At 42.2% G+C, this 25,527-nt stretch overlaps 2 protein-coding genes across 3 annotated transcripts in view; one reads left to right on the forward strand and one right to left on the reverse strand.

The window, feature by feature from the left end:
• Positions 1-6,166, forward strand: part of rnaseh2b (ribonuclease H2, subunit B) — a 44,231-nt gene extending 38,065 nt beyond the window's left edge. For both annotated transcript variants that reach the window (XM_060832942.1, XM_060832940.1), the window contains exon 12: positions 5,278-6,166. The gene's annotated coding sequence lies outside the window, so the exon portion shown is untranslated. The remainder of the gene's footprint in view (positions 1-5,277) is intronic.
• Positions 6,167-21,041: 14,875 nt separating this feature from the next.
• Positions 21,042-25,527, reverse strand: part of gucy1b2 (guanylate cyclase 1, soluble, beta 2) — a 45,836-nt gene continuing 41,350 nt past the window's right edge. The window contains exons 13-14 of the mRNA XM_060833258.1: positions 23,618-23,772; positions 21,042-21,279 (exon numbers count right to left, since the gene is read on the reverse strand). Coding sequence (XP_060689241.1) covers positions 21,042-21,279; positions 23,618-23,772 — 393 coding nt within the window. The remainder of the gene's footprint in view (positions 21,280-23,617; positions 23,773-25,527) is intronic.

The raw sequence follows: 25,527 nt of genomic DNA on the forward strand, positions 1-25,527 counted from the left end.
CTGTAATAATCTTTTGATGTGGTATCTGATAATGCCTTTTGGAAAACCATGTACAGTATATTTCCCAATTCTTCCTTATCCACAGCCCTGTGTTACTTATCCAAAGTAATGCAGCACATTAGGTTAAGTGTGATTTTCCTGTATTGCCTGGTTACCATGAACTTTTCTCAGTGTTGTGGTATTAATTCTGTAACAATTGGATCTAACATTTTTAGCTTTCTCTTGTACTCCTTCCTCATTAATTTTTTAGTCATTCTGTATTCTTTCTATTCCATCCAGTCTTCTAACCTGCTACCTATCATTGCATAAAGATGTGCTTTTTCTTTAAGTTTGATACTATCTTTAAGTGTGTTGGTTGACCACGGGTGTTGTTGAACCCCTTCAAACGCTCCCTTCTCACTGGAATACATATATGGGTAGTCTGGCACTGGACCTCAAATTGCCAAATCCAGAGATTATTGCCTTTGAGTTCTCTTCTTAATTTGGTGCCGAGATCATTATATTGACCAAGCAGAACCTCTTTGCTTATCCTGCCTATTCTGTCAGTGTTTACAGGGACCACAACAATCAAATTTTCCCTCGCACACTTTCAATTTCTTTGACTTACAAGAGAAAGCATATTTGATCATGGTGGCAAGAAATTAACCATCTCTCACAATGACAGCAGAGACTTGATAAACTTACTGAAGAAAATATTTTCCACAAATGAGATACCAGATGACATTGTTTCAGATAATAGTGTGGTGAATGAAAGCTTTAAGAAATTCATAACAACAGAATCTGGCATGGATTGTATAATTATTAGTTCTGCTTTTCATTCATATTCCAATGAAGAAGCTAGTCAGAGCAAATTACTGCAGATGTTGAAATCTGTACTGAAAACAAAGTGCTTGGAATCACAGCGGGTCAGGCAGCATCCATGGAGAGAGAGCAAAGTAACATTTCAAGTTTAAATGACCTTTCATCACAGCTCTGATGAAGAGTCATCTAGACTCCAAACGTTAGTTTGCTGTCTCACTGAAGAAGCTGGTAGAGTAGTGAAAACCACAAAATGTTAGGGACTGAGAGGAGTGATCAGTTATATTGATATACAGCATAACACCCTTGGGTAATGTATATTTGCCAGCAGACAGCGATATGTGCCAAAGGCTAAAAATTCAAATTCCATTTGCAGTAAAACCTCAAACCAAATGCCACATCTCAAGATCACAAGGGAATAAGAATAATGGGAATGATCAAAAGAGAGGAACTGGTGTAATTCCAGGTATAAAACAAAGGCTTTTTATCAACTTTGGTAATAGTTCCAAAAGTGTGGATCAGGGATAAGTCTCAGTCCTCAAATGGAAGAGCCGCCATGTTTTTGTATTGTTGAACTGTATTAGAAACATTCAGAAGGAACAGAAAAACATTATTACTCGATGCAGCAAGGGTGAGTAAGTTATAACAATGACAAACTTTAGGCTAGTGAAAAAAGGACTGCATTGACGTCCCCAATCTCCTCCAACACCATGCACAGCTTCACACTACTATCTTTGGTTGGCCTTAATCTTTCTCTAGTCATTCTTTTATTCCTGATATACCTATAGAAAGCTTGGGGATTGTCCTTGATCATATCTGCCAATGACTTCTCATATCCCCTCCTGGCTCTTCTTAGCTCTCTCTTTAGGTCTTTCCTGGCTTACTTGTAACTCTCAAGTGCCCTAACTGAGCCTTCACATCTCATCCTAACATAAGCCTCCTTCTTCCTCTTGACAAGAAATTCAACTTCTTTAGTAAACCACAGCTCCCTCATTCGACCATTTCCTCCCTGCCTAACAGGTTGTCAAGGGCACACAGTAGCTGTTCCTTAAATAAGCTCCATATTTCAATTGTACCCATCCCCTGCAGTTTCCTTCCCCATCCTATGCATACTAAATCTTGCCTAATCACACCATAATTACCTTTCCCCCAGCAATAACTCTTGCCCTGAGTTATATACTTATCCCTTTCCATTGCTAAAGTAAACACAACCGAATTGTGGTCACTATCACCAAAGTGCTCACCTACTTCCAAATCTAACACTCGGCCAGGTTCATTACCCAGTACCAAGTCCAGTGTGGCCTCGGCCCTTGTTGGCTTGTCTACATACTGTGTCATCCTGCACACATGGGGCAAAAACTGACTCATCTAAAGTACTTGAACTATTACATTTCCAGTCAATATTTGGAAAGTTAAAGTCCCCCATAACAACTACCCTGTTACTCTCGCTCCTATCCAGAATAATCTTTGCTATCCTTTTCTCTACATCCCTGGAACTATTCGGAGGCCTATAGAAAACTCCTAACAGGATGATCTCTCCTTTCCTATTTCTAACCTCAGCCCATAATACCTCCGTAGACGAGTCCTTAAATATCCTTTCTGCCACCGTAATACTGTCCTTGTCTAACAATGCCCCATCTCTCCCTCTTTTACCATCTTCTCTGTTCTTACTGAAACATCTAAATCCTGTCCCTGCTCTATCCATGTCTCTTAAATGGCCACAACATCAAAGTCCCAGTACCAACCCATGCTGCAAGTTCACCCACCTTATTCCAGATGCTCTTGGTGTTGGAGTAGGCACATTTCAAACAACCTTCCTGCTTGCCGGTGAACTCTTGTGACCTTGAAACCTCCTTTCTGACCTCCCTACTCTCAACCTCCAGAATACTGGAACAATAATTTAAGTTCCCATCCCCCTGCTGAATTAGTTTAAACCCTCCTGAAGAGCATTAGCAAATACCCCCGGGATATTGGTACCACTCTGGTTCAGGTGTACACTATCCTGTTTGTTAAGTATATCAGAAATAAAAGAATGACTAGAGAAGGATTAGGGCCAATCAAAGATAGTTTTGGGAAGTTGTGTGTGGAGTCCGAGGAGGTAGGGAAAGAGCTAAATTAATATTTTTTCATCAGCATTCACACTGAAAAAACACAATGTTGTTGAGGAGAATACTGAGATACAGGCTACCAGACGAGATGGGATTGAGGTTCACAAGGAAGAGGTGTTAGAAATTCTGGAGGGTGTGAAAATAGATAATTCCCTTGGGCTGGATGGGATTTATCCTAAGATTCTCTGGGAAGCCAGGGAGGAGATTTCAGAGCCTTTGGCTTTGATCTTCATGTCGTCATTGTCGACAAGAATAGTGCTGGAAGACTGGAGGATAGCAAATGTTTTTCCCTTGTTCACGAAGGAGAGTAGAGACAACCCTGGTAATTATAGACCAGTGAGCCTTACTTCGATTGTGGGTAAAGTGTTGAAAAAGGTTGTAAGAGAAAGGATTTATAATCATCGAGCAAGGAATAAGTTGATTAGGGATAGTCAGCATGGTTTTGTGAAGGGTACATCGTGCCTCACAAATCTTATTGAGTTCTTTGAGATGGTGACCAAACAAGTGAATGAGGGTAAAGGGGTTGATGTGGTGTATATCTGCAGGCTCCCTGCCTCCATTCCTGATGAAGGGCTTTTGCCCTAAATGTCGATTTTCCTGCTCCTTGGATGCTGCCTGACCTGCTGTGCTTTTCCAGCACCACACTAATCTAGACTCTGGTTTCCAGCATCTGCAGTCCTTGTTTTTACCTATAGATTTCAGTAAGGCATAAGATAAGGTGCCCCACGATGGGCTATTGCATAAAATATGGAGGCATGGCTTGAGGGTGACTTAGTAGCTTGGATCAGAAATTGGCTGTTTTGTTAGAGAGAAGGTTGAGAGGTGATTTAATTGAGACATTTAAGATAATCAGAGGGTTAGATAGGGTGGACAGTGAGAGCTTTTTTCTTCAGACGGTAATGACTAGCATGAGGAGACATAGCTTTAATTTGAGGGGTGATAGATAAAGGACAGATGTCAGAGGTGGCTTCTTTACTCAGAGAATAGTAGGTGCGTGGAACGCACTGCCTGCAGCAGTAGTAGACTTGCCAAGTTTAAGGGTATTTAAATGGTCAATTGATAAACATATAGATGAAAATGAAATAGTGTAGGTTAGATAGGCTTCAGATTGGTTCCACAGGTTGGCGCACCATTGAGAGCCTGTGCTGTAATGTTCTATGTTCCATTTTTCCCTTCCATGTATCTAGACAATTCTGTTTTGAGAGACACTAAGCGATACAGGCAGCAAATTGTGATCAGAGGTTTCCTCAATCCTCTCATTCCTAAGGAATAATTTAGAAGTTGCATTCTAAAAAGAGTCCATATTACTGTAATCCTCCTCTACTTGAGTGGTAACACCAGTTCTATGATCTTGTTGTGTTCCTACACCCCTTCAACCCCTAATCTTCAAATACCTTTCTAACCTTTTCTTAAGTGTTGGCATGCCTTTTGGTTCATGTACTACTTGTAGCAATGCGTTCCACAGCTCCTCATTTCTTTTAAAAATGTGTCTCCTGTGCTCAGATGGTACCTCTTATAATAACCAAACACTAACATACACGCTATTGGCTTTGCCTGTCCAGATTTATCAGTTTTGCTGCAAACTAATTTTCTTGTAAGTATTGATTTACCATATTATTGTTGCCCTTAAATGGTATTTGTGTTTTTAAATCTCAATACCTTGTGGTTTTATATTTTACCAGAACATCTGTCTAGAAGATTAGTGGTTGAAGGGATGTAGGAACACAACAAGATTATAGAATTAGTGTTACAACTCAAGTACAGGAGGACTACAGTAATATGGACTCTTCTTTTGAATGCAACTTTTAAGCTCTGGAGTTACCTCCCTTATCCTCCATGTCTGCACTTTCTACTTTATAATGATCTTTTAAAACCTAATTAATTGGATATACATTTCATGCAAAAACTGAGTGAGGGGCAGTGGGCTGTGAGTCGTGCATTCTGTTTTCGAGCTCTGATGGATGCCTGAGGATCTGAAATGATTTCTTTTCAGTCTCATTCAATCCTGCATTCTTATGAAATTGAGAATTCAGAGCAATTTGGAATCTCTGAAAGGAAACACCAGTTTTCCCAAGTAGTAGTATTTGGCAACAGTCTCTATCTGTTGCTCCATTGTATCAAGGTCTTTTCCCCAAGCTTTTGTCATCTGTCCTAATATCTCCTTATACGGCCATGTGGCAATTGTTGTCCTGAATGTGCTCCTATTTGGGTCATTATACTATCTTAAGGGAGTTATACAATTATAGGTTGTTGCTGTAAAAAAGTTTCGAAGGTCACCACAAAAACTCGTCAACACTATTTTTTTTAATTGGGATGCTTTGAACCGTGGTCTCCAGCTAATTCTTCTCACATTTGTTGTGTTTCCCTCTAGGTGGCAGTGCAGAGCCGTCTTCAAAAGAAAGTGAAATGCTGAGCTGGAGCATTGATTTTAATATGATGCAGAATCTGCATTAACAGACTTAAAGCAATGACAGAATCATTTCTCTGGTTACTCTTCACTTTCAGAGGGATTTCCTAAAAGCATTGGTTACTCAGGCTTGTTGACTGTCACGTTCCAGTTTTCCTCTCAATGTTGAAGCAATTCTTCTGACTTTCTGAGTGATCTACCACCTGATGTGTGACAGTGCTGCATTGACTAACTGTGGTAGCATGTCGTAGAGTCCTAGAGATGTACAGCAAGGAAACAGACCCTTCGTTCTAACTTGTCCATGCCAACCAGATATCCCAACTCAATTTAGTCCCACCTGCTAGCACCCACCCCATATCCCTCCAAACTCTTCCTATTCATATACCCATCCAGATGCCTTTTAAATGTTGCAATTGTACCAGCTTCCACCACTTCCTCTGGCAGCTCATTCTATACATGCACCATCCTCTGCGTGAAAAAGTTGCCCCTTAGGTCTCTTTCATATCTTTTCCCCCTCACCCTAAACCTATGCCCTCTAGTTCTGCACTCCCCCACCCCAGGGAACAGACCTTGTTTAATTACCCTATCCATGCCCCTCATGATTTAATATAAGGTCACCCCTCACCCTCCGACGCTCCAGGGAAAACAGCCCCAGCCTATTCAACCTCTCCCTATAGCTCAAATCCTCCAACCCTGGCAACATCCTTGTAAATCTTTGCTGAACCCTTTCAAGTTTCACAACATCCTTCTGATAGGAAGGAGACCAGAATCGCACACAATATTCCAACAGTGACCTAACCAATGTCCTGTACAGCTGCAACATGACCTCCCAACAACTGTACTCAATACTCTGAACAATAAAAGAAAGCGTACCAAACGCCTTCTTCACTATCCTATCTACCTGTAACTCTTCTTTCAAGGAGCTATGAACCTGGACTCCAAGGTCTCTTTGTTCAACAACACTCCTGTTTAAGAAGGGTGGTAAGGACAAGGCAGGGAATTATAGACCAGTGAGCCTGATGTCAGTGCTGGCAACTTGTTGGAGGGAATCCTGAGGGATAGGATGTACATGTATTTGGAAAGGCAAGGACTGATTAGGGATCGTCAACATGGCTTAGTGCGTGGGAAATCATGCCTCACAAACTTGATTGAGTTTTTGAAGAAGAAACAAAGAGGATTGATGAGGGCAGAACGGTAGACGTAATCTATATAGACTTCAGTAAGATGTTCAGCAAGGCTCCCCATGGGAGACCGGTTAGCAAGGTTAGATCTCACGGACTACAGGGAGAACTAGCCATTTGGATACAGAACTGGCTCAAAGGTAGAAGACAGAGGGTGGTGGTGGAGGGTTGTTTTTCAGACTGGAGACCTGTGACCAGTGGAGTGTCACAAGGATTGATGCTGGGTCTGCTACTTTTCATCATTTATATAAATGATTTGGATGTGAGTGTAAGAGGTATAGTTAGTAAGTTTGCAGATGACACCAAAATTGGAGGTATAGTGTATAGCGAAGAGGGTTACCTCAGATTACAAAGGGACATTGATCAGATGGGCCAGTGGACTGAGAAGTGGCAGATGGAGTTTAATTTAGATGAATGTGAGATACTGCATTTTGGAAAAGCAAATCAGGGCAGGACTTATACATTTAATGGTAAGGTCCTAGGGAGTGTTGCTGAACAAAGAGACCTTGGAGTGCAGGTTCATAGCTCCTTGAAAGTGGAGTCGCAGGTAGATAGGATAGTGAAGAAGGCGTTTGGTATGGTTTCCTTTATTGGTCAGAGTATGGAGTACAGGAGTTGGGAGGTCATGTTGCCATAGAGATGTACAGCATGGAAACAGACCCTTCGGTCCAACCCATCCATGGTAAACATATATCCTAAATTATTCTAGTCCCATTTGCCAATAATTGCCTCGTATCCCACTAAACCCTTCCTATTCATGTACACATCCAGATGCCTTTAAAGGTTGTAATTGTACCAGCCTTCATCACTTCCTCTGGCAGCTCATTCCATGCACGTACCACCCTCTGCATGAAAACGTTGCCCCTTAAGTCTCTTTTATATCTTTCCCCTGTCTCACCCTAAACTTATGCCCTCTGGATCTGGACTCCCAATCCAGGGAAATGACCTTGTCTATTTGTCCCTTCCATGCCCGTCATGGTTTAATAAACCTCCATAAGGTCACCCCTCAGCCTCCGATGCTCCAGGGAAAACAGCCCCAGCCTATTCAGCCTCACCTTATAGGTCAAACCCTCCAACCCTGGCAGCATCCTTGTAAATCTTTTCTGAACCCTTTCAATTTTCACAGCATCCTTCCAATAGGTTACTAGGTTTATAGAAACTAAGAGCAGGAGTAGGTAATTCAAGCCTGATCCACCATTCAATATGGTCTTAGCTGGTCCTTGTCTCGGTGGTGTATTCTCACTTTCATCTCATACCCATTGACGCATTTAAAATCTAAACATTTGTTGTTTTTCTTTCCTGAATATATTTAGTGACTTGGCCTCCACAGCCTTCTGTAGTACAGAGCTCTAGAGGTTCACCAAGACTGAATAAATGTTTCCAGATCTCTGCCAAAAATGACCCACTCTGTATCCTAAGACTATGTTCCCTGGTTGTAGACTCCCCAATCAGGGAAACATCCCACCTGCATGTAGTCTATTCCAGCATTATTAGGGCTTTATACATTTCAATCGGATCCCTTTCATCCTTCTAATCCTAAACCCTGTCCATCTCCCCTCATCGGACAGTCCTGCCATTCCCAATATGAGCCGAGTAAACCTATGCTCCACACAGTCTATAACAAGTATATCCTTTAAGGGTGAGTTATAGTCTCTACCAATAGTCCTGCCTGAAACTGGTACCATGTGGATGCAGTGTTGCAGTCGAATCCATATTAACTTTAATGAGGAACTGAATAAATATTTTTAAAAGAAAAATCACTTAGAGTGTACAGACAGAGGAAAGGAGCTGTGTTGGTACGGATTTAACAGTGACCTCTTCCTGTACTGTAAAATTGGATGATTAGTTTTGGAGAATATATTTTTGTTTCATACTTGTTTTAAATTTAAATAAAAGCTTTTAAGGTTTTGATGACGATAACAATGAGAATATGTTTGTGTAGCTATTTGTTATGATATAGAATACACTACCTCAAGGCTGATGGAAGCAGATTCAATCGATGTATTTAAAATGGAATACGACCTGTATGTAAACAGGAAAGAATGGGCCCTGCTATAAGGAAAGAGTAGGGGGCGGAAGTAATTAAATAATTATCTCAAAGAACTGGTGTGAGCACTATGGGCTGATGGATTTCTTCCTATGATTTCATAGTAGTGTTTTTTACCTGCACAAGAAGATTGTTGGTGGAAACCCTTCACTATAAATAAATGAGTTGATGAAGGTTATGAAATGGTAAAGGAGCTAGGGAAGAATTAGTCCCAATTTTCATGGAATCTTAGAATCCCTACAGTGTGGAAGCAGGCCATTCAGGCCATCGAATCCACACATTGACCCTCTGAAGAGCATCCCACCTAGAGCCAGCCCTCTACCTATCCCTGTAACCCTGCATTTCCCAGGGTTAATCCATGTGGCCTGTAAACCCCTGGACACTATGGGCAATTAAACATGGCCAATCCACCTAATGTGCATATCCCTGGACCGTGGAAGGAAAGCAGAGGCAACCCATGCAGACACTGGGAGTACATGTGCATTCCACACAGACAGTCACCCAAAGCTGAAATCACACTAGGGCCCCCGATGCTGTGAGGTAGCAGCACTAACCACTGAACCATCATGCCACCCAATTTTAAAACGTGATGACAGAGCTGGTTGGAAGATATTGAACAAAACCTGCTCCTTGCAGCTCATCTCAAATCACTTACATGGTAGGGATGGCTTGATTCATTCCCATGTACAGACAAAGCTGGACTGTGAAGACTATTTAGTCCATCTAGCCTAACCTATATAACTATGATACTTGGTACATTGAGATATATGAACTTCCAACTCCACCCAAAATTTGCGACTTCCTTGGAAAAGATGGGAAAAAATACAGACCAATTTGGGGAAAATATTCTGGGAACTTGTGCTCCCTTCATTGGTCAACAAGGCTAATCTGACCCAGTTTAACTTGGGGGCTAAGGTGAACTTGAGTTCACTGCATGAGCCAGCAGGATAACTGGTTAGCATGAATGAGTTGGACCGAAGGGTCTGCTTCCATGCTGTACATCTCCATCCCATAGTTAAAGTGTCTGTTGCAAAAACGTAACCTTCTGATATTTAACTGGAATCTGTCCTCAGACACCTTGAAATTCTGACACCTGATCCTCAGTAATTGATGGAAATGGAGCAAATTGCCAAACGGAGCATCAGCCTTCCTCACAATAAATCACAATGAGATCTCACTGATAACTGAGAAGTGTAGAACCTCAAGTCTTTTGAGCTACCTTGATAATTTAAGACATTTTAAACTGGAAACAAATCTAGTGGACTCCATCTTTTTTGAAGGCTGTAAAGGAGCGATGAATGCAAAAAAATTCATCTTTTTCTTTAATCAAGAGGAATAAATATCAGATATTCAGCAGATTTGGATAGATGTTGTACTAGTGTGGAAAAGTTTCAGAAGATACACTTTGATTGGAATCATTCTAAGTGCAGAGTGTTTTTTGGTTGTCTGTGAGGGTGTAGTTAGTCTTACCTGAACAAATAATGGCATTTACAGCTAGGAGCTGCTGTGGGGAGTGTGATCATAAAACCGTTTTGTTATGACAATATGTTTGTGTGATTCCCAGCGGATATTTTGACAAAGAGATAAATTTTGCTGCATGGAACCCAAACACAGAAGGGTTTAATGAGCTCCACAGATGCCAATAAGCGTGAAGAAAATTAATTTCCTAGCGTTGGTGTTTTTACATTCTGTCAGGCTTTACAAAATGCTCTTCTACTGTGCAGGCATTTCAGGGCCTAAGTGCTCTGGGCTAATCAACCACAGAGCTATCACAGAATGATATTGATTACCCTTAACCATCCACTTTCTACAGGTGGGAGTGGACAGATCAATAGTCAGAGATTAGGATTGAGTTTCCTTTTCTGAACACGGAGACCTTCCCCAGCAGATACCTGGGAACAGAACCGCCTGAAAGTTCCTCTGCTAGCCATTCACCATCCTGACTTGGAAATATATCGCCGTTCCTTCAGTGCCACTGGGTCAAAATCCTGGAATTCCTTCCCTGCGGACATTGTGGGTCAACCCACATCGCACGGATTGCAGCAGTTCAAGAAGGCAGCTCACCACCACCTTTTCAAGGGGACTACAAGTGGGTAATAAATATGCGCCCAGCCAGGGGCACCTACATTCCTGAATAAATAAAAAAAAAGCTCCTCAGAAGTTCCAGCCCAGAAATATCCATTCACAATTCAAGGGTGGATGTGACAGTAAAGGGAGAACAAATTGGGCCAGTACTGCCCTTCATTTCACAATTTCATGAGTGGGTCTGTAGTCACTGGATCAACAGAACATTTCAAGGCTAATATTGATAGCTTTGTGTAAGTTTAGAGTATTAAAAGATCTAGGGAAATAGTGGATAAGTTAATCGGAGGTATAGATCAGCTTTGAATGGTGGAATAGGTTGGAGGGGCTGAATGAGCCAGATCTGTTGCATAAAGATTAGCCTAACGTTAATGGTGAGAGCTTTCCTTTGGTGAAATGTGGAGTGGAAGATTTTCTGTCACTCTTGTCCATACAGAATGTGTTTACAGATTTCATACCCCATTAATGGTGCACAGCCTCCCAGTACCAAGCATTAATAATTGGAAAACAAAAGAAAATAGAGCAAAGCTCCAGAGGAAACCGTGATAAACATAGGAACAAGCCAGTATTGATTGCCCATTACAGAAGCGTCCCTGATGAGGTCTTAGAACTTTGTTCAATTTAGCTGCTGGTTTGAATAGTTGGGGTGGAATTGACCTTAATGCTGGGTTTGGATTTTGTTACCCTCAGTGTGGTTTTAAATTCCTCACATAAAGTCATAGAGATGTACAGCACGGAAACAGATCTTTCGGTTCAATCCATCCATGCTGACCAGATATCCCAACCCAATCTAGTCCCACCTGTCAACATCCGGCCCATACCCCTCCAAACCCTTCCTATTCATATACCCATCCAAATGCCTCTTAAATGTAGCAATTGTACCAGCCTCCACCACATCCTCTGGCAGCTTGTACCATACACATACCACCCTCTGCATGAAAACACTGCCCCTTAGGTCCCTTTTATGTCTTATCCTCTCATTCTAAACCTATTCCCTCTAGTTCTGGACTCCCCAACCCCAGGGAAAAGACCTTGTCTATTCACCTTATACATGCCCCTCATGATTTTATAAACCAACATAAGGTCAGCACTCAGCCTCCGACGCTCCGGGGAAAACAGTCCCAGCCTAATCAGCCTCTCCATCTACCTCAAACCCATCAGCCCTGCCAACATCCTTGTAAATCTTTTGTGAATCCTTTTAAGTTTCACAACATCCTTCCTAAAGGAGGGAGACCAGAATTGCACATGATTCCAAAAGTGGCCTAACCAATGTTCTGTACAGCCATTACCTCCCACCTCCTATACTCAATACTTGGACCAATAAAGGAAAGCATATCAAACACTTTCTTCCCTATCTTATTTACCTGCGACTCCACTTTCAAGGAACTATGAACCTGCATTCCAAGGTCTCTTTGTTCAGCAACACCCCCCAGGACCTTAACAGTTAAGTGTATAAGTCCTGCCCTGATTTGCTTTTCCAAACTGCAGCATCTCACATTTATTAAAATTAAGCCCCATCTGCTACTCCTCAGCCCATTGGCCCATCTGATCAAGATCCCATTGTAATCTGAGGTAACCTTCTTTGCTGTCCACTGCACCTCCAATTTTGGTGTCATCTGCAAACTTGCTAACTATAACTCTTATGCTCACATCCAAATCATTTATGTAAATGACAAAAAGCAGTGACCCAGCACGGATCCTTATGGCACACCACTGGTCACAGGCTTCCAGTCTGAAAAACAACATTCCACCATCACCACCCTCTATCTTCTACCATAGTTCTGTATCCAAATGGCTAGTTCTCCCTGTATTCCATCTGATCTAACTTTGCTAACCAGTCTCCCATGGGGAACCGTGTCGAACACCTTACTGAAGTCCATATAGTTTGCCTCCACCACTCTGCCCTCATCAATCCTCTTTGTTACTTCTTCAAAAAACTCAATCAAATTTGTGAGACGTGATTTCCCATGCACAAAGCCATGTTGGCTATCCCTAATCAATCCTTGCCTTTCCAAATACATGTACATCCTGTCCCTCAGGATTCTCTCCAACAACTTGCCCACCACCGACATCAGGCTCACCGGTCTATAGTTCCATGATTTTTCCTTACCACCTTTCTTAAATAGTGGCACCATGTTAGTCAATCTCCAGTCTTCTGGCACCTCACCTGTGACTATCAATGATCCAAATATCTCAGCAAAGGGCCTAACAATCATTTCCCTAGCTTCCCACAGAGTTCTGGGGTGCACCTGAAAAGGTCCTGGGGATTTATCCACCTTTATGCGTTTTAAGACATCTAGACCTCCTCCTCTGTAATATGGACATTTTCAAGATGTCACCATTGATTTCCCTACATTCTATATCTTCCATGTCCTTCTCCTCAGTAAACAATGATACAAAATACTCATTTTGTATCTTCCCCATCTCCTACAGTTCAAAACATAGGCTGCCTTGCTGATCTTTGAGGGGTCCAATTCTCTCCCTAGTTATCTTTTGTCCTTAATGTATTCATAAAATCCCTTTGGATTCTCCTTGCCCCTATTTGCCAAAGCTATCTCAATTCCCCTTTTTGCCCTCCTGATTTCCCTCTTAAGTATACTCCTACTGCCTTTATACTCTTCTAAAGATTCACTCGATCTATCCTGTCTATATCTGACATATGCTTCCTTCTTTTTCTTAACCAAGACCTCAATTTCTTTGGTCATCCAGCATTCCCTGTACCTACCAGCCTTTCCTTTCACCTTAACAAGAAATATATTGTCTTTGGACTCCCGTTATCTCATTGGGATGTTTACAGTCCTCCACTATGAAGACCAACTCAAATTATTGGTTGAACTTATCTGCCATTTCTCTGCTCCCTGTAATCAATTCCCCAAGTGCTTCCTCCAAGGGTCTCAAATGTTTTAGCCATTCTCTTTTCATATACTATAGGACACATGTTTGTTTATAATATTATTGACAGTTTTCTCCCCTTCAGCAATTTTTTTTGGCCATCTGTTGATGGTTCCTTAAAAATTCCCAATCCTCTAGCCTCCTAATGTTCCTTAATTTTTGATCAGATATTGCCTTGATTGCCTTTGCTAACTATGGGTGATTCATCCTCCTCACCAAATCCTTTTGATTGGAATAAGTTTATTGCTGAGCATTCTGAAATATTTGCTTGGATGTCTGCCACTGCTCATCTACTCACCTTGCCCTTGGTCTATTTTCCCAGTCACCTTTTAGACAGCTCTGTAAGTGTTCTCAGATAAGTTGTCAACACTGGTGTGAGAGCCACGCTGTTCTGCTGTTCTCCTTCAAACTATGTGTGAGGTTTTTTAGATTAGATTTACAGTGTGGAAACAGACCCTTCGGCCCAACAAGTCCACACCGACCCGCCGAAGCGCAACCCACCCATACCCCTACATTTACCCCTTACCTAACAATACGGACAATTTAGCATGGCCAATTCACCTGACCCGCACATCTTTGTGACTGTGGGAGGAAACCGGAGCACCCGGAGGGGACCTACGCAGACACGGGGAGAACGTGCAAACTCCACACAGTCGGTCGCCTGAGTCGGGAATTGAACCCGGGTCTCAGGCGCTGTGAGGCAGCAGTGCTAACCACTGTGCCACCGTGCCGCCTCTCTAGGAGCTGTAACTATGAAATCCCTTATTAATCTTACCTGATTACACATGACTAACTGTAAATAACATGGTATCAGGTAGTTCTGCAATGTACTCCTCTAAGAAACAATCCCTGATGCACTCTACAAATGTGTCTTCCATTATTATTCTTGCCCATTTGATTTGTCCAGTCAATATGCACATTCAAATCACCCATGACAATTGAAGCACCCTTCATAAACCCTCCCATTATATTCCAATTTATACTTTGTATACTTTATACTACAGTGAGGCAACTCTTCTGGGGCCCACCCGTGACCTCTTTCCCTTCTTATCCCACCCAAACTACTTCCACATCACAATCTATTGCACCTATAATTATTACTCACCACCACACTGATGCTTTATTATCAAAGCTACTACTCCTCCTTTTCGTTTTTGCTGAGTCATCCAGAACATTAAATACCTTGAATATTGAGTTCCCAGTCTTGGTCACCCAACAGCCATATCTCTGCAGTAGTTCTGAATTCACATTCATTGATTTTTATGGTATGCTATCGTTTATTTACTCATCAGCATTACAAATGTGGGCATTCAGATTTTTAAAAATTGATTGATTGTTGTTACATTACCGAGATACAGTGAACAGTGTTGTTGTGTGCTATACAAGTAGATTGTACCTTACAAGGTGCATCAGGGTAGCAGAACAGAGTGCAGAATACAGTGTTACAGCCACAGAGAAGGTGCACAGAGACAGAGGGGGAGAGATCAGCATTAACATTTGAGAGGTCCATTCAAAGTCTGATAATAGCCGGGAAGAAGCTGTACTTGAATCTATTTGTACGTGAATACAAACTTTTATACCTTCTGCCTGCCAGACAAGGGTGGAAGGGAGTATAACTGGGGTGAGAAGGACCATTGATTGTGTTGGTTACTTTCCCAAGATAGCAACAAGTATAGATGGAGTCAGTGGATCGAAGGCTGGTGTGTGTGATGGACTGGGCTTTGTTCATGACTCTCTGTAGTTTCTTGTGGTCTTCGAAAGAGCAGCTACCAAACCACACTGTGATGCATCCAGACAAGATGCTTTCTATGGTGCATCTATAAAAATTGGTAAGAGTCCTTGTGAACATGCTGAATATCGTGAGCTTCCTGAGGAAGTAGAGACACTGTTGTGCTTTCTTGACCATAGTGTCAATGTGGGTGGACCAGGACAGATTGTAGGTGAACTTGACATTCTCGACCATCTCCACCTTCACACCAGGTCATTGCCTCCTCCCTTTGCTTCCTGGAGGCAATGACCTGCTAACTTTGATTTGCTTGCGTTGATGGAGAAATTGTTGTCTTTACACCATGCCGCTAAACACTCAACCTCTTTCCTGTATTCTGTTTTGTCCTTAATCCTATTAGTTATTCTGGATCTCAGTTTGCTACACTCTTCTGTTTACATTTTATGCCCCTCCCTGTCACGTCTGGATTATCATTCAACTCTTCACTGCCCTACATCTCTGTTCTCTCATTGATTTTTTAAGATTTCCCTTCAACTGAACCTTCTCCCACCCACACTTCAGGACCAACGCTCACATTACTTAGGCGAAAGTGAGGACTGCGAGATTAAAGTCGAAAGTGTGATGCTGAAAAGCACAACGGGTCAGGCAGCATCCCAACCCGCTGTGCTTTTCCCGAAACTGCTGCCCGAAACGTGGATTCTCCTGCTCCTCGGATGCTGCCTGACCTGCTGTGCTTTTCCAGCAACACATTCTCGACTCACATTACTTACCCTTTTTCTTTTCAAATACTTGTAGAAATTCTTGCTATCCATTTTTTACATTTCTAGCTATCTTCCTTTTAATCCCCTTTAATCTACCTTTTGTTAGTATCTGCCTTTCTTTATTCTTTGACAAATCATCTGAGCTTCCACTCATCTTTGCACAGTTATTTTTTTTTGTTAAGTTTGATGTTTCCCCCAACTTTAATTAGCCATGGACAGTGGATGCAACATTGTACAAATTTAGGAATATTTTGAAAGTAGAATTTTTAGAATAGAATCCCTACAGTGGGCAAACAGGCCCTTCAGCCCAACAAGTCCACACCAACCCCTCGAAGAGTGTCCCTCCCAGACCTATTCCCCTACCCTATTACTTTACATTTACCCCTGACTAATGCACCTAACCTACACATCCCTGAACAGTATGGGCAATTTAGCATGGCCAATTCACCTTAACCTGCACATCTTTGGATTGTGGGAGGAAACCGGAGCACCCGGAGGAAACCCATGCAGACACGGGGAGAATGTGCAAGCTCCACGCAGACAGTCGCCCGAGGCTGGAATCGAACCCTGGTCCCTTATGCTGTGAGGCAGCAGTGCTAATCACTGAGCCACCGTGCCACAAAAAAGTATTTGAAGAAATACAATAGAAATGTTTCTGAGGGAAACTCATTCAAAAGTGGCAACATTTCAAACAATGTAAAACTAATGTTTGTCTTTTCAAGAAAATATAGCTAACTCAGGTGCAGCTTGAGTTGGTTATACACAGCACTCTGTTTACAATAGAATACAAAATTCTGACTTTCCATCTTCATTACTGAGAGGCTTATTATTCAGGTCCAGTCTTGACTTTGTTCTATCTTCCTCCTTGGAGATCATTGTTCTCTCTGGACACTTGGAGATCATTGTTCTCTCTGGACACTTGTTAAGCTCAGCTCTGTTGATTTCCCTGTCTTCGTGGCAAAGAAAGAGCTAGTATTAATACAGTCAACTGATTAAGTTATGCAGTCAAAATTTAAAATCAATAGCCATGTGTAACATGCACTGAATTGCTTAATCACTGTGCATCAATGATGTATTATATCCCACCAAAGCCAATGTATAAGTTGCACAAGACTGAACAATTAGAATAAATGAAATAAACTCCATTATATTTAAATGTGACAATGTTTATTATTTGCTTATACCGATGTGTCTACAAGCTGAGGATTGGAAATAAGTGTAAAGTAGCGAAGTGATAAAATACATAAAATTTCATTTCAATGTCAAACAACAGTAATTTGCATTTATATAGAACTTGTCCTCTGCCAGCAGCCTACGTGAAAAGTGTTTTAGATCTCAGCCCAACCCCCCAGTTGTCCAATGCTCTGCTGTACGGATGTTCATCCTCCCTCTCTCCTCTGTAAACTTCAGTTCATCAAAAAGGTTGCTGGCTGCACCTAAGCCTCATCGGCCAATAATCTACACCTCAGCCTCATCGGCCATTCATCGACACCTCAGCCTCATCGGCCATTCATCGACACCTAAGCCTCATCGGCCGTTCATCGACACCTCAGCCTCATCGGCCATTCATCGACACCTCAGCCTCATTGGCCATTACCCCTGCTCTGGTTGACCTGCAGGTATGTCTTTTAGTCTTGCTTAAAAATTTCCTCAAGTCTTCAATCTTTAAGGAAAGTAATTGATTAAGTATCCAAACTAATCAATCTAATGTAATACTAATTTCAGTGGCAGGGTGATGCCAGATATGTACACCACGCAGTTCCACGTCTGATGCATCATATCAAACAGGAAGTCTCTTTCAATTGTCCACACCAGGCAAACTGCAGACCATTCTCAAAAAGCTCATGCCTGCAAGCACAAATCATCGGGTTCAAGGTTAGATGTCATTCTGCAAGTGGGCATCACTTACTAAACAATCTGGAATGTGTCAAGGTTGATGCTGAATGACACGTATCACAGAGTTAAATAGATTCTACAGCATAGAAAGAGGATCTTTGGCCCATCTTGTCACACCATTGGTCATCAAACATCTATTGGAATCTGTGATAGTATTTAAGACATTCAATTGTTGAAATGGGATTCACAGCTATTCCCTGATCCTAAAGTACTCAGATTGTATCCTGCTTTGAAATCATAAAGCCTACAAGCATAAAGATCAATATGTCAGATTCCAGCCTCCCCTCTGGAAGCCTTGACTTTCCAAGCTTTTTGACTTCCCTCAGTAAATTGTGGACATTGCATTCTAAAAGCAAATTACCAACCAGTCAAGCTTCCTTATGGGATCATCCTCATGGCTATGATTAGATTTTTCATCTTCAATGTGCATCTCATTACATTTCTTTGAAGCTGGTATCACAACACTGGAGTATTAAATCTCATCTAACAGCACCATTCCTTTCTGGGCAGAACAGATTAACGGTTGTCAACTCTCCAGGAAGTGATCTGGATTCCCCAGGAATTGCTGACTAACCTCCAGGTCACTGCTGAGGGTGACCCTGGAGAAAAATCAGCAGAAAATATAAAAGAAGTGTTTTTTTTAAATAATTAAACATTCTGGAGGTAGGCAAAGGCTTTTCATGGTCTTTGCATTTCTCACTTGGAATGGAGACAATGGTCTGAGAGAATAACCTCCCCAGTTATAACCCCAGTTATAAAGCCCCATAGTGAGATACAGGCTATTCCGCCCATTGAGTCTACACCGACCCTCAGAAGAGCATCCCACTCTATCCCTGTAACTCTGCATTTCCCGTGGCTAATCCATCTAACCTGCACACCGCTGGAGACTACGGGCAATCTAGCATGGCCACTCCACCTAACCTGCACATCTTTGGACTGTGGGAGAAAACCAGAGCAAATCCACACAGTTATGGGGAGAACGTGCAAACTCCACACAGTCACCTGAGGCTGGAATCAAACCCAGGTCCCTGGCACTGTGAGTTGCATGTTAACATCGCAATGTTAACCACTGAGCCACCGTAGCACCCACAAAGGACCACTTGTGGGAAAATGTTGTTGGGGACATACAGTCATGTGACATAAACTCCAGAAATACATTCAACAACTTTGGGGATATGTATTAACCGTGAGCAGATCCTAAAGTATTCATCCAACTTACCAGAAGAGTTGTCCGAGGGTGTCTGTTCCCTATCAACATATTTCATGGCAACAACAAGCTTGTAATCCTGATCTTCATCATTATTTTCCTCTGCAAATTGAAGAGCAGATTAGCCATCTATTGAGGAATGATTTGACGAAGATCTGCATTAACTCTGAGATTAGAGCAGGACACATTTGCAAATAATATTTCATCTCAGTTAACTAGTGATTCAGGACAATCAAACCTTTATCTCAATATCTCAAGGATTCATTTGGTAAATTGAATTTTTAGTAATTAGTTACAATTATTGGATAAAATTGTGTTGTACTATCTGAGTAACAAAGGTGTTAAAATGTTAATAAAACTATGTTGCCTTTGCTTTAAATGAAAGTATATTAATCATTTCTTTCGAATGGCACCAGTAAGGTTGATTACATAGAGAATGCAAAGGAAATTTCAAATGGATGCATCAACACAATCCTTAACAATACTGCAGAATAACATTAGGTTGTTAAAGGTGTCCTTTGATCAGTGATATTTTTCAAACAAAATTGATAAGGCCTGCTCTCATCTGAATATAGTCAATATGAATATGGATCTATGCATGCTATCTTTGGCCCTAAGAAATGCCCAGTGTATCTCAGATTACTGTGGAAGGGGTATGGTGTCGCCAGCATTTGAATAATAGGTGAAGGTAGCCACTCTTGTGTCATTCACCACCAACAAGTTGTCACTCAAGTCAGGTAACATGCTGAGTACCACACCTATAAGCAATGTAATACTAATTTCAGTGGCAGGGTGATGCCAGATATGTACACCATGCAGTTCCACATCTGATGCACCATATCAAACAGGAAGTCTCTTTCAATTGTCCACACCAGGCAAACTGCAGACCATTCTCAAAACGCTCATGCCTGCAAGCACAAATCATCGGGTTCAAGGTTAGATGTCATTCTGCAAGTGGGCATCACTTACTAAACAATCTGGAATGTGTCAAGGTTGATGCTAACAATCAATTTAAGTTCATCAATTGGGCTCACTTATGATTGCTATAAGCTAGATGTATTCATAAGCAGGGGCCAGGTCCTTTGCAGGAAAATGGAATTTGATCAGTTATTGCACCTTTACAATTCACCAAAAACTTCGGGACAGTACTTCATGGTGCATTCTCCATGGCATGTTATCATCAACCTGTCTTTCTTGAATTTAAATAAAAGCTTTAGGGTAACTGTTCCAATACCTCAGACCACTCAGAGACCACTTTGCAGCCAACCAGTGCACTGTTTCATGTTCAGTATAAATAGTTGCACCCTCAGAAATTTGGTACTCTTGCACCTGTCCTGATGAGTCCATGATAAATTGTTTGACAGCATGCCTCACAGATTAACAATGCTCAGGTTCTGTGCTATCAAGTTCACTACATTGACAATGTTAACTGCAATTATCACCTTTGAACTTGGGTTACAGACAATTCCATATTGAATGAATTGCAGAATTACATTTTATTTTGCTCAAAAACTGCATAAATCCATGTAAGATTCTGTAATTCCCACTTTAGAAATGAAATCAGTCTGCCCTAACATTGGGACACAGACAGACTTTAACTTCACACCTGAGCTGAGATGGCATCTATTGGTAAAGCTATCTTGAGAATGTAACTTTAACAAAGTTCTGGAATTTACATATGAAGGAACTGAAACTAACATGATCATTCTAAAAGGTGAAAGTCTTAAGCTAAACTTGTTTAATATTACATTCCACAACACTGCAACCTCGTTGCTATAAATTCTGTATCATATGATTCTGCTCCACAACCACCTGATGAAGGAGCAACGCTTCGAAAGCTAGTGCTTCCAAATAAACCTGATGTTGTGTGATTTTTAACTTTGTCCACCCCAGTCCAACACCGGCATCTCCAAATCATGACAATCCCATGTAATCGTCAAGAGTCATATTCCGTGCTGTAAAACTCACCGCGGTGCTTACACTGGTCACTTTTCCCCTTGCTGCCATCATTGTCCTGGTTGGGATCTCTCCCACTTCGCTTTGACGACCTACCCAAGATGTCATCTTCAGTGGCATGCAGGTTCTGAACAAGAAAGTAGGTGACCATTTGCCCTTTGCCTTTCACGTTGATCGCTCCCCTCTCCACAATTTCGAAACCTTTGTTCTGTAGGGCTCTGTATGATGAGAAGATGATTCTGTTGGAATATACTTCTAAATCATATAGAAAGAGGCTGCATTCCTTGTTAATATTGCCGCATATTTAGCGCCTTAGTGTTTTAAATGCACTTAGTATGTTTGATACCTAGTCACTCAGATAATGTAGGAATTGCAACAGCAAATTTGTGTACTGTAAGGTCCCAGAAACTGTTAAACCAGGTAAACCATTTCAATAATATGGTCACTTAGGACAGTAGACTCATCCTTGGTTTAATGCTTCATCTGAAAGCCAGCATTTCCAACAGTCCAACATTCCCTCAGTATACACTTCAACGCCAGCCTGGAATATCTGTGTTCAAGTCAATGCAATGGAATTTCAAACCAAAAGCTTCTAGCTCAGAGGTATGTGCTACCACTCAGTCGCAGTTGACTTACTTAAGAGATCTGATCAGCAGGAATTGAATACTTGCAGGTTCATTAAGGGCTGAGTGAACACAAATCCTCAGAGTGGATGCTGAGAATACAAAGAATGTCTAAAAGAACATATGTTGCAGCTTCTTGAGCTCAACCTTCGAGATCATGTCCCCTATAGCGAAAAGACTTTGCATGGACACTGGCAAAGTGAGAACTGTAGCCAACAGCTGTGAAAACAGTGAGGCGCTTTGTTCAACTTGTGAACTTCTTCCCTACTTTATCATCAGAACGTTGAACATCTCTGCACACTCACTGCTGTAGCTGTGCAGTGGTGTTGTGGTGTAGAACAAGAAACTAGCAAGAACAACTTTGTTCTGTAATTCATCAATCTCATAGAAGCAAGTGTCTTGCTCTGATCCAGCACTCAGCACATGAACGCCACTCCCCAGGGGAGGGCCATCATCCTAGGAACAAGCAGATACCATTTCAACTGACAACTCATTCAAAGATCTGAACGCCTGTGAAACGCATGATCAGAGACTGATGAAAATGGGACAGACTAGAACGATCAAATGAATCATCATTCTCATTATTGATCACTTACATTGGGTGACCTGGGTGACTTGCAACTTTTATTTTGTGTTTAATGAGAAGGGGGATGGTTGGACAAATGTACCTGTACATGGTGTACCAACTAGCTTGCGGTAATCAGAATGACCTCTACCTCTGCTGTAACATGCTTTCCCTTTAGCATGAGTGACCATTACACACTTTACTTGAAAGAGGCATCTAGTGAAAAAGAGTTAAGACAGGTAAACCAAAATCCTGGCGAAAGAGATAGGTATTAAGGAGCATCTTAAAAGGTGGAGAGCGAGATGGAGGGGCAGAGAGAGGAGGGAATTCCAGAAGTTAGGACACATTGGCGGGCAATGTAGTGGTAGTGATTGGAATGAGGTGAGCCAGGTGGATCTTATAGAATATGAGTTCCCAGATTGAGGCTGTTATTTTGGTCCAATCTGGGAACCCTGGCTGACAGATATAAAGAGGAGTGTCCCATAAACAGGTCCAGGCAGCGGGCCGTGGAGGGGGTCATTAGGGCCGACTGCCTGCCCCTCTTCTGCGGTTACGTTAGAGCCCGGGTGTCCTTGGAGAAGGAGCACGCGGTCTCCACCGACACTATGGAGTTGTTCAGGGAGAGGTGGGCGCCGCAGGGAGTGGAGTGCATTATTTCCCCCTCCAACTCTATTTTGATTTAATCCCTGCCCTCCCCTTCACTGTTTGATCACACAGCATTGCTCTTTGATGTGAAGGGCACTGCTTGTCACTGGCCACTCGGGCGTTTCCTTTCTTCCTGGTGGTGGAAACTGAATAAAGATTCGTGCACCTTGTGTCTCTCACTGTATCTCACACCTGCACACACAACATGGGTGCGGGGGGAAAAATAAGCAGTTCGGCAGTAGTGTGGGGGTAATTAGAAAAAAAAGAAAAAATAAATAAACAGGAGTGTCAGGGGCTCTGCTTACTCTTGGAGCTGGCTCTGAGCCAGCTGGATCAGTGTCATGTACTTTGTGTGTGTACATAAAGGGTGGACTTGGTGACAGGATACCGTCCTCTGTGAAGTTATTTCTGAGGTGTGCAATAGGTTAGCATCGGAGGAGTACGGCGATCTCGGAACAGTCGCAGGGCTGGAGGTGATGACAGAGATCGGGAGAGCTAGGCCAGTGAGATTTGAGAACCAGCACGGCAATCTCAAAACGAGACGTTGGCAGATCTGGAGATTTTGTAGGTCAGTAAGCACAGGAGTGGTGGGTGAGTAGAATTCCGTATGAGTTAGGATAAAGATGGCAGATTTTCACTGGGCCATCAAAATACTCAACTCCAATGAAGCAAAAGCCTGAGGTAGCAGTTTAGCACAGGTAGAGTCAGGTCAGATTTACCTACCTGTTTGCTGTTGGACTGAGATGGATCTTGCCTGGTACTCCATGGCTCTCCATCCTTGAGGCAGTATTAACAGTGTCTCCAAATAGACAGTACCTTGGCATCTTCTCACCAACCACTCCAGCCAACACTGGACCAGAGTGTATGCCAACTCGGATCTGATTGTGGAAAAGAATTGACATTCTTTAATGGCAAGAACCCACGTTCTCAAAGGTCTGGATGAAGAATGATCTTTTGCAGGGCCCGCACACTAAGCACGGATTGTCCTGGCAATTTCCACGTGCGATTGGAGGATCTCCACTATCTCATATCTCACCCCCTCATGCCCAAAATTACTGTGTGAAAAATGGAAACAGCCATCCAAACTGGTTCCACAGTGGGCTCTGCAGTTGAATTTTAAGTTGGGAGATTGTGAGAACCTCCTGGATCCTCAGAGCTAACTTTTTATCATCTTACTGTAAAATTGGTGGTGGATATTTCTATTAAAATTAGTGGAGCCAAGGGAAGCAACCAATCAAAGCTCAGAGTTTGAACAGCTTGAGTGTCTCATATTCATCTGGGTGGTGCTACTGCTCCATCACGTTTTCCAATGTAATATTAATCACATTCGGGGGCAAATATTCCTGAGTGATCATGATTTGAAAGAAACATTAGGCTCAGATCAGATTAACTCAAGCAAGACCCATTCATTATTGAGCTGAAAATGTGTTGATGAAGGGCTCTGGCCCGAAACGTCGAATTTCCTGTTCCTTGGATGCTGCCTAACCTGCTGTGCTTTAACCAGCAACACATTTTCAGCTCTGATCTCCAGCGTCTGCAGACCTCACTTTTTACCCATTCATTATTGAACCTATACTCCACTTAGAACAATTTAATTACGGGGCTATCATTTCATTTGCAACATTTAAGAGGCATTTGGATGGGTATATGAATAGGAAGGGTTTGCAGGGATACGGGCCGGGTGTTGGCACGTGGGACTTGATTGGGTTGGGATATCTGGTCGGTATGGACGGGTTGGACCGAAGGGTCGGTTTCCATGCTGTACATCTCTATGACTCTATCTAGAAGTTGGCCCTGATCACCCAGAATCCCTCTCTCAATGACTTTCAAAGCTCCTTGTCAGAATGCAGGCATCATAAGCAGGGTCAGCATTAATTGGCCATTTTGAGTCAATCAGAGAAGATTCTGCTAGTCCTCCTCTTGAGACTGATTGGAGAACTTCCTCTAGGGTTACCATGGCAACAAATGATTGTTAGTCCAATGAAAATAACTGAGCTTGTGACTCATGCCCGTATTTCTTTTCGCAATCAAAAAAGCTTCATTACGTTGAATAATATACCATGAGATTATATTACTGCTCTCCAATCATATAGTCACGAAATCATACCTTACTGACAATGTCCTACACTCCTCTATCACCAGGAGGGCAGTTGACTGGGAATCCTCAATACAGACTGCAGACCCCATAATATCTCATGACGTTGGGTCAAACACGGGTAAGGAAACCTCGAGCAGATTACTACCTACCACCCCTCCTCAGCTGATGAATTGTCACTCCTCCACATTGAACTTCATTTGGAAAGAGCATTGAGGGAGGCAAGAGCCCTGAATATACCTGGATGGGGGATTTCAATACCCATCACTGAGACTGGCTCAGTTATGCCACTACTGATTGAAATAGCCATGCCCTGTAGGCTAGGTCTGTCATACTGGGCTTGCCGCAAGTTGTAATGGAAAAGAGGGAAAAACTTACTTACTTGATCTCACCGTCATCAGATGTGACAGTAGTGGCAAGCGTGACCAGCACATTGTCTCTGTGGAGGTTAAGTTTTCACAATGAGGAGAGCATTCATTGTGTTGGGTGACACCATCACCATGCTAACTGGGAACGGAGCAGAACAGACATGGTATAT

Source organism: Hemiscyllium ocellatum, chromosome 12 (assembly GCF_020745735.1).
Source record: "Hemiscyllium ocellatum isolate sHemOce1 chromosome 12, sHemOce1.pat.X.cur, whole genome shotgun sequence".
NCBI classification, from domain to species: Eukaryota; Metazoa; Chordata; class Chondrichthyes; order Orectolobiformes; family Hemiscylliidae; genus Hemiscyllium; species Hemiscyllium ocellatum.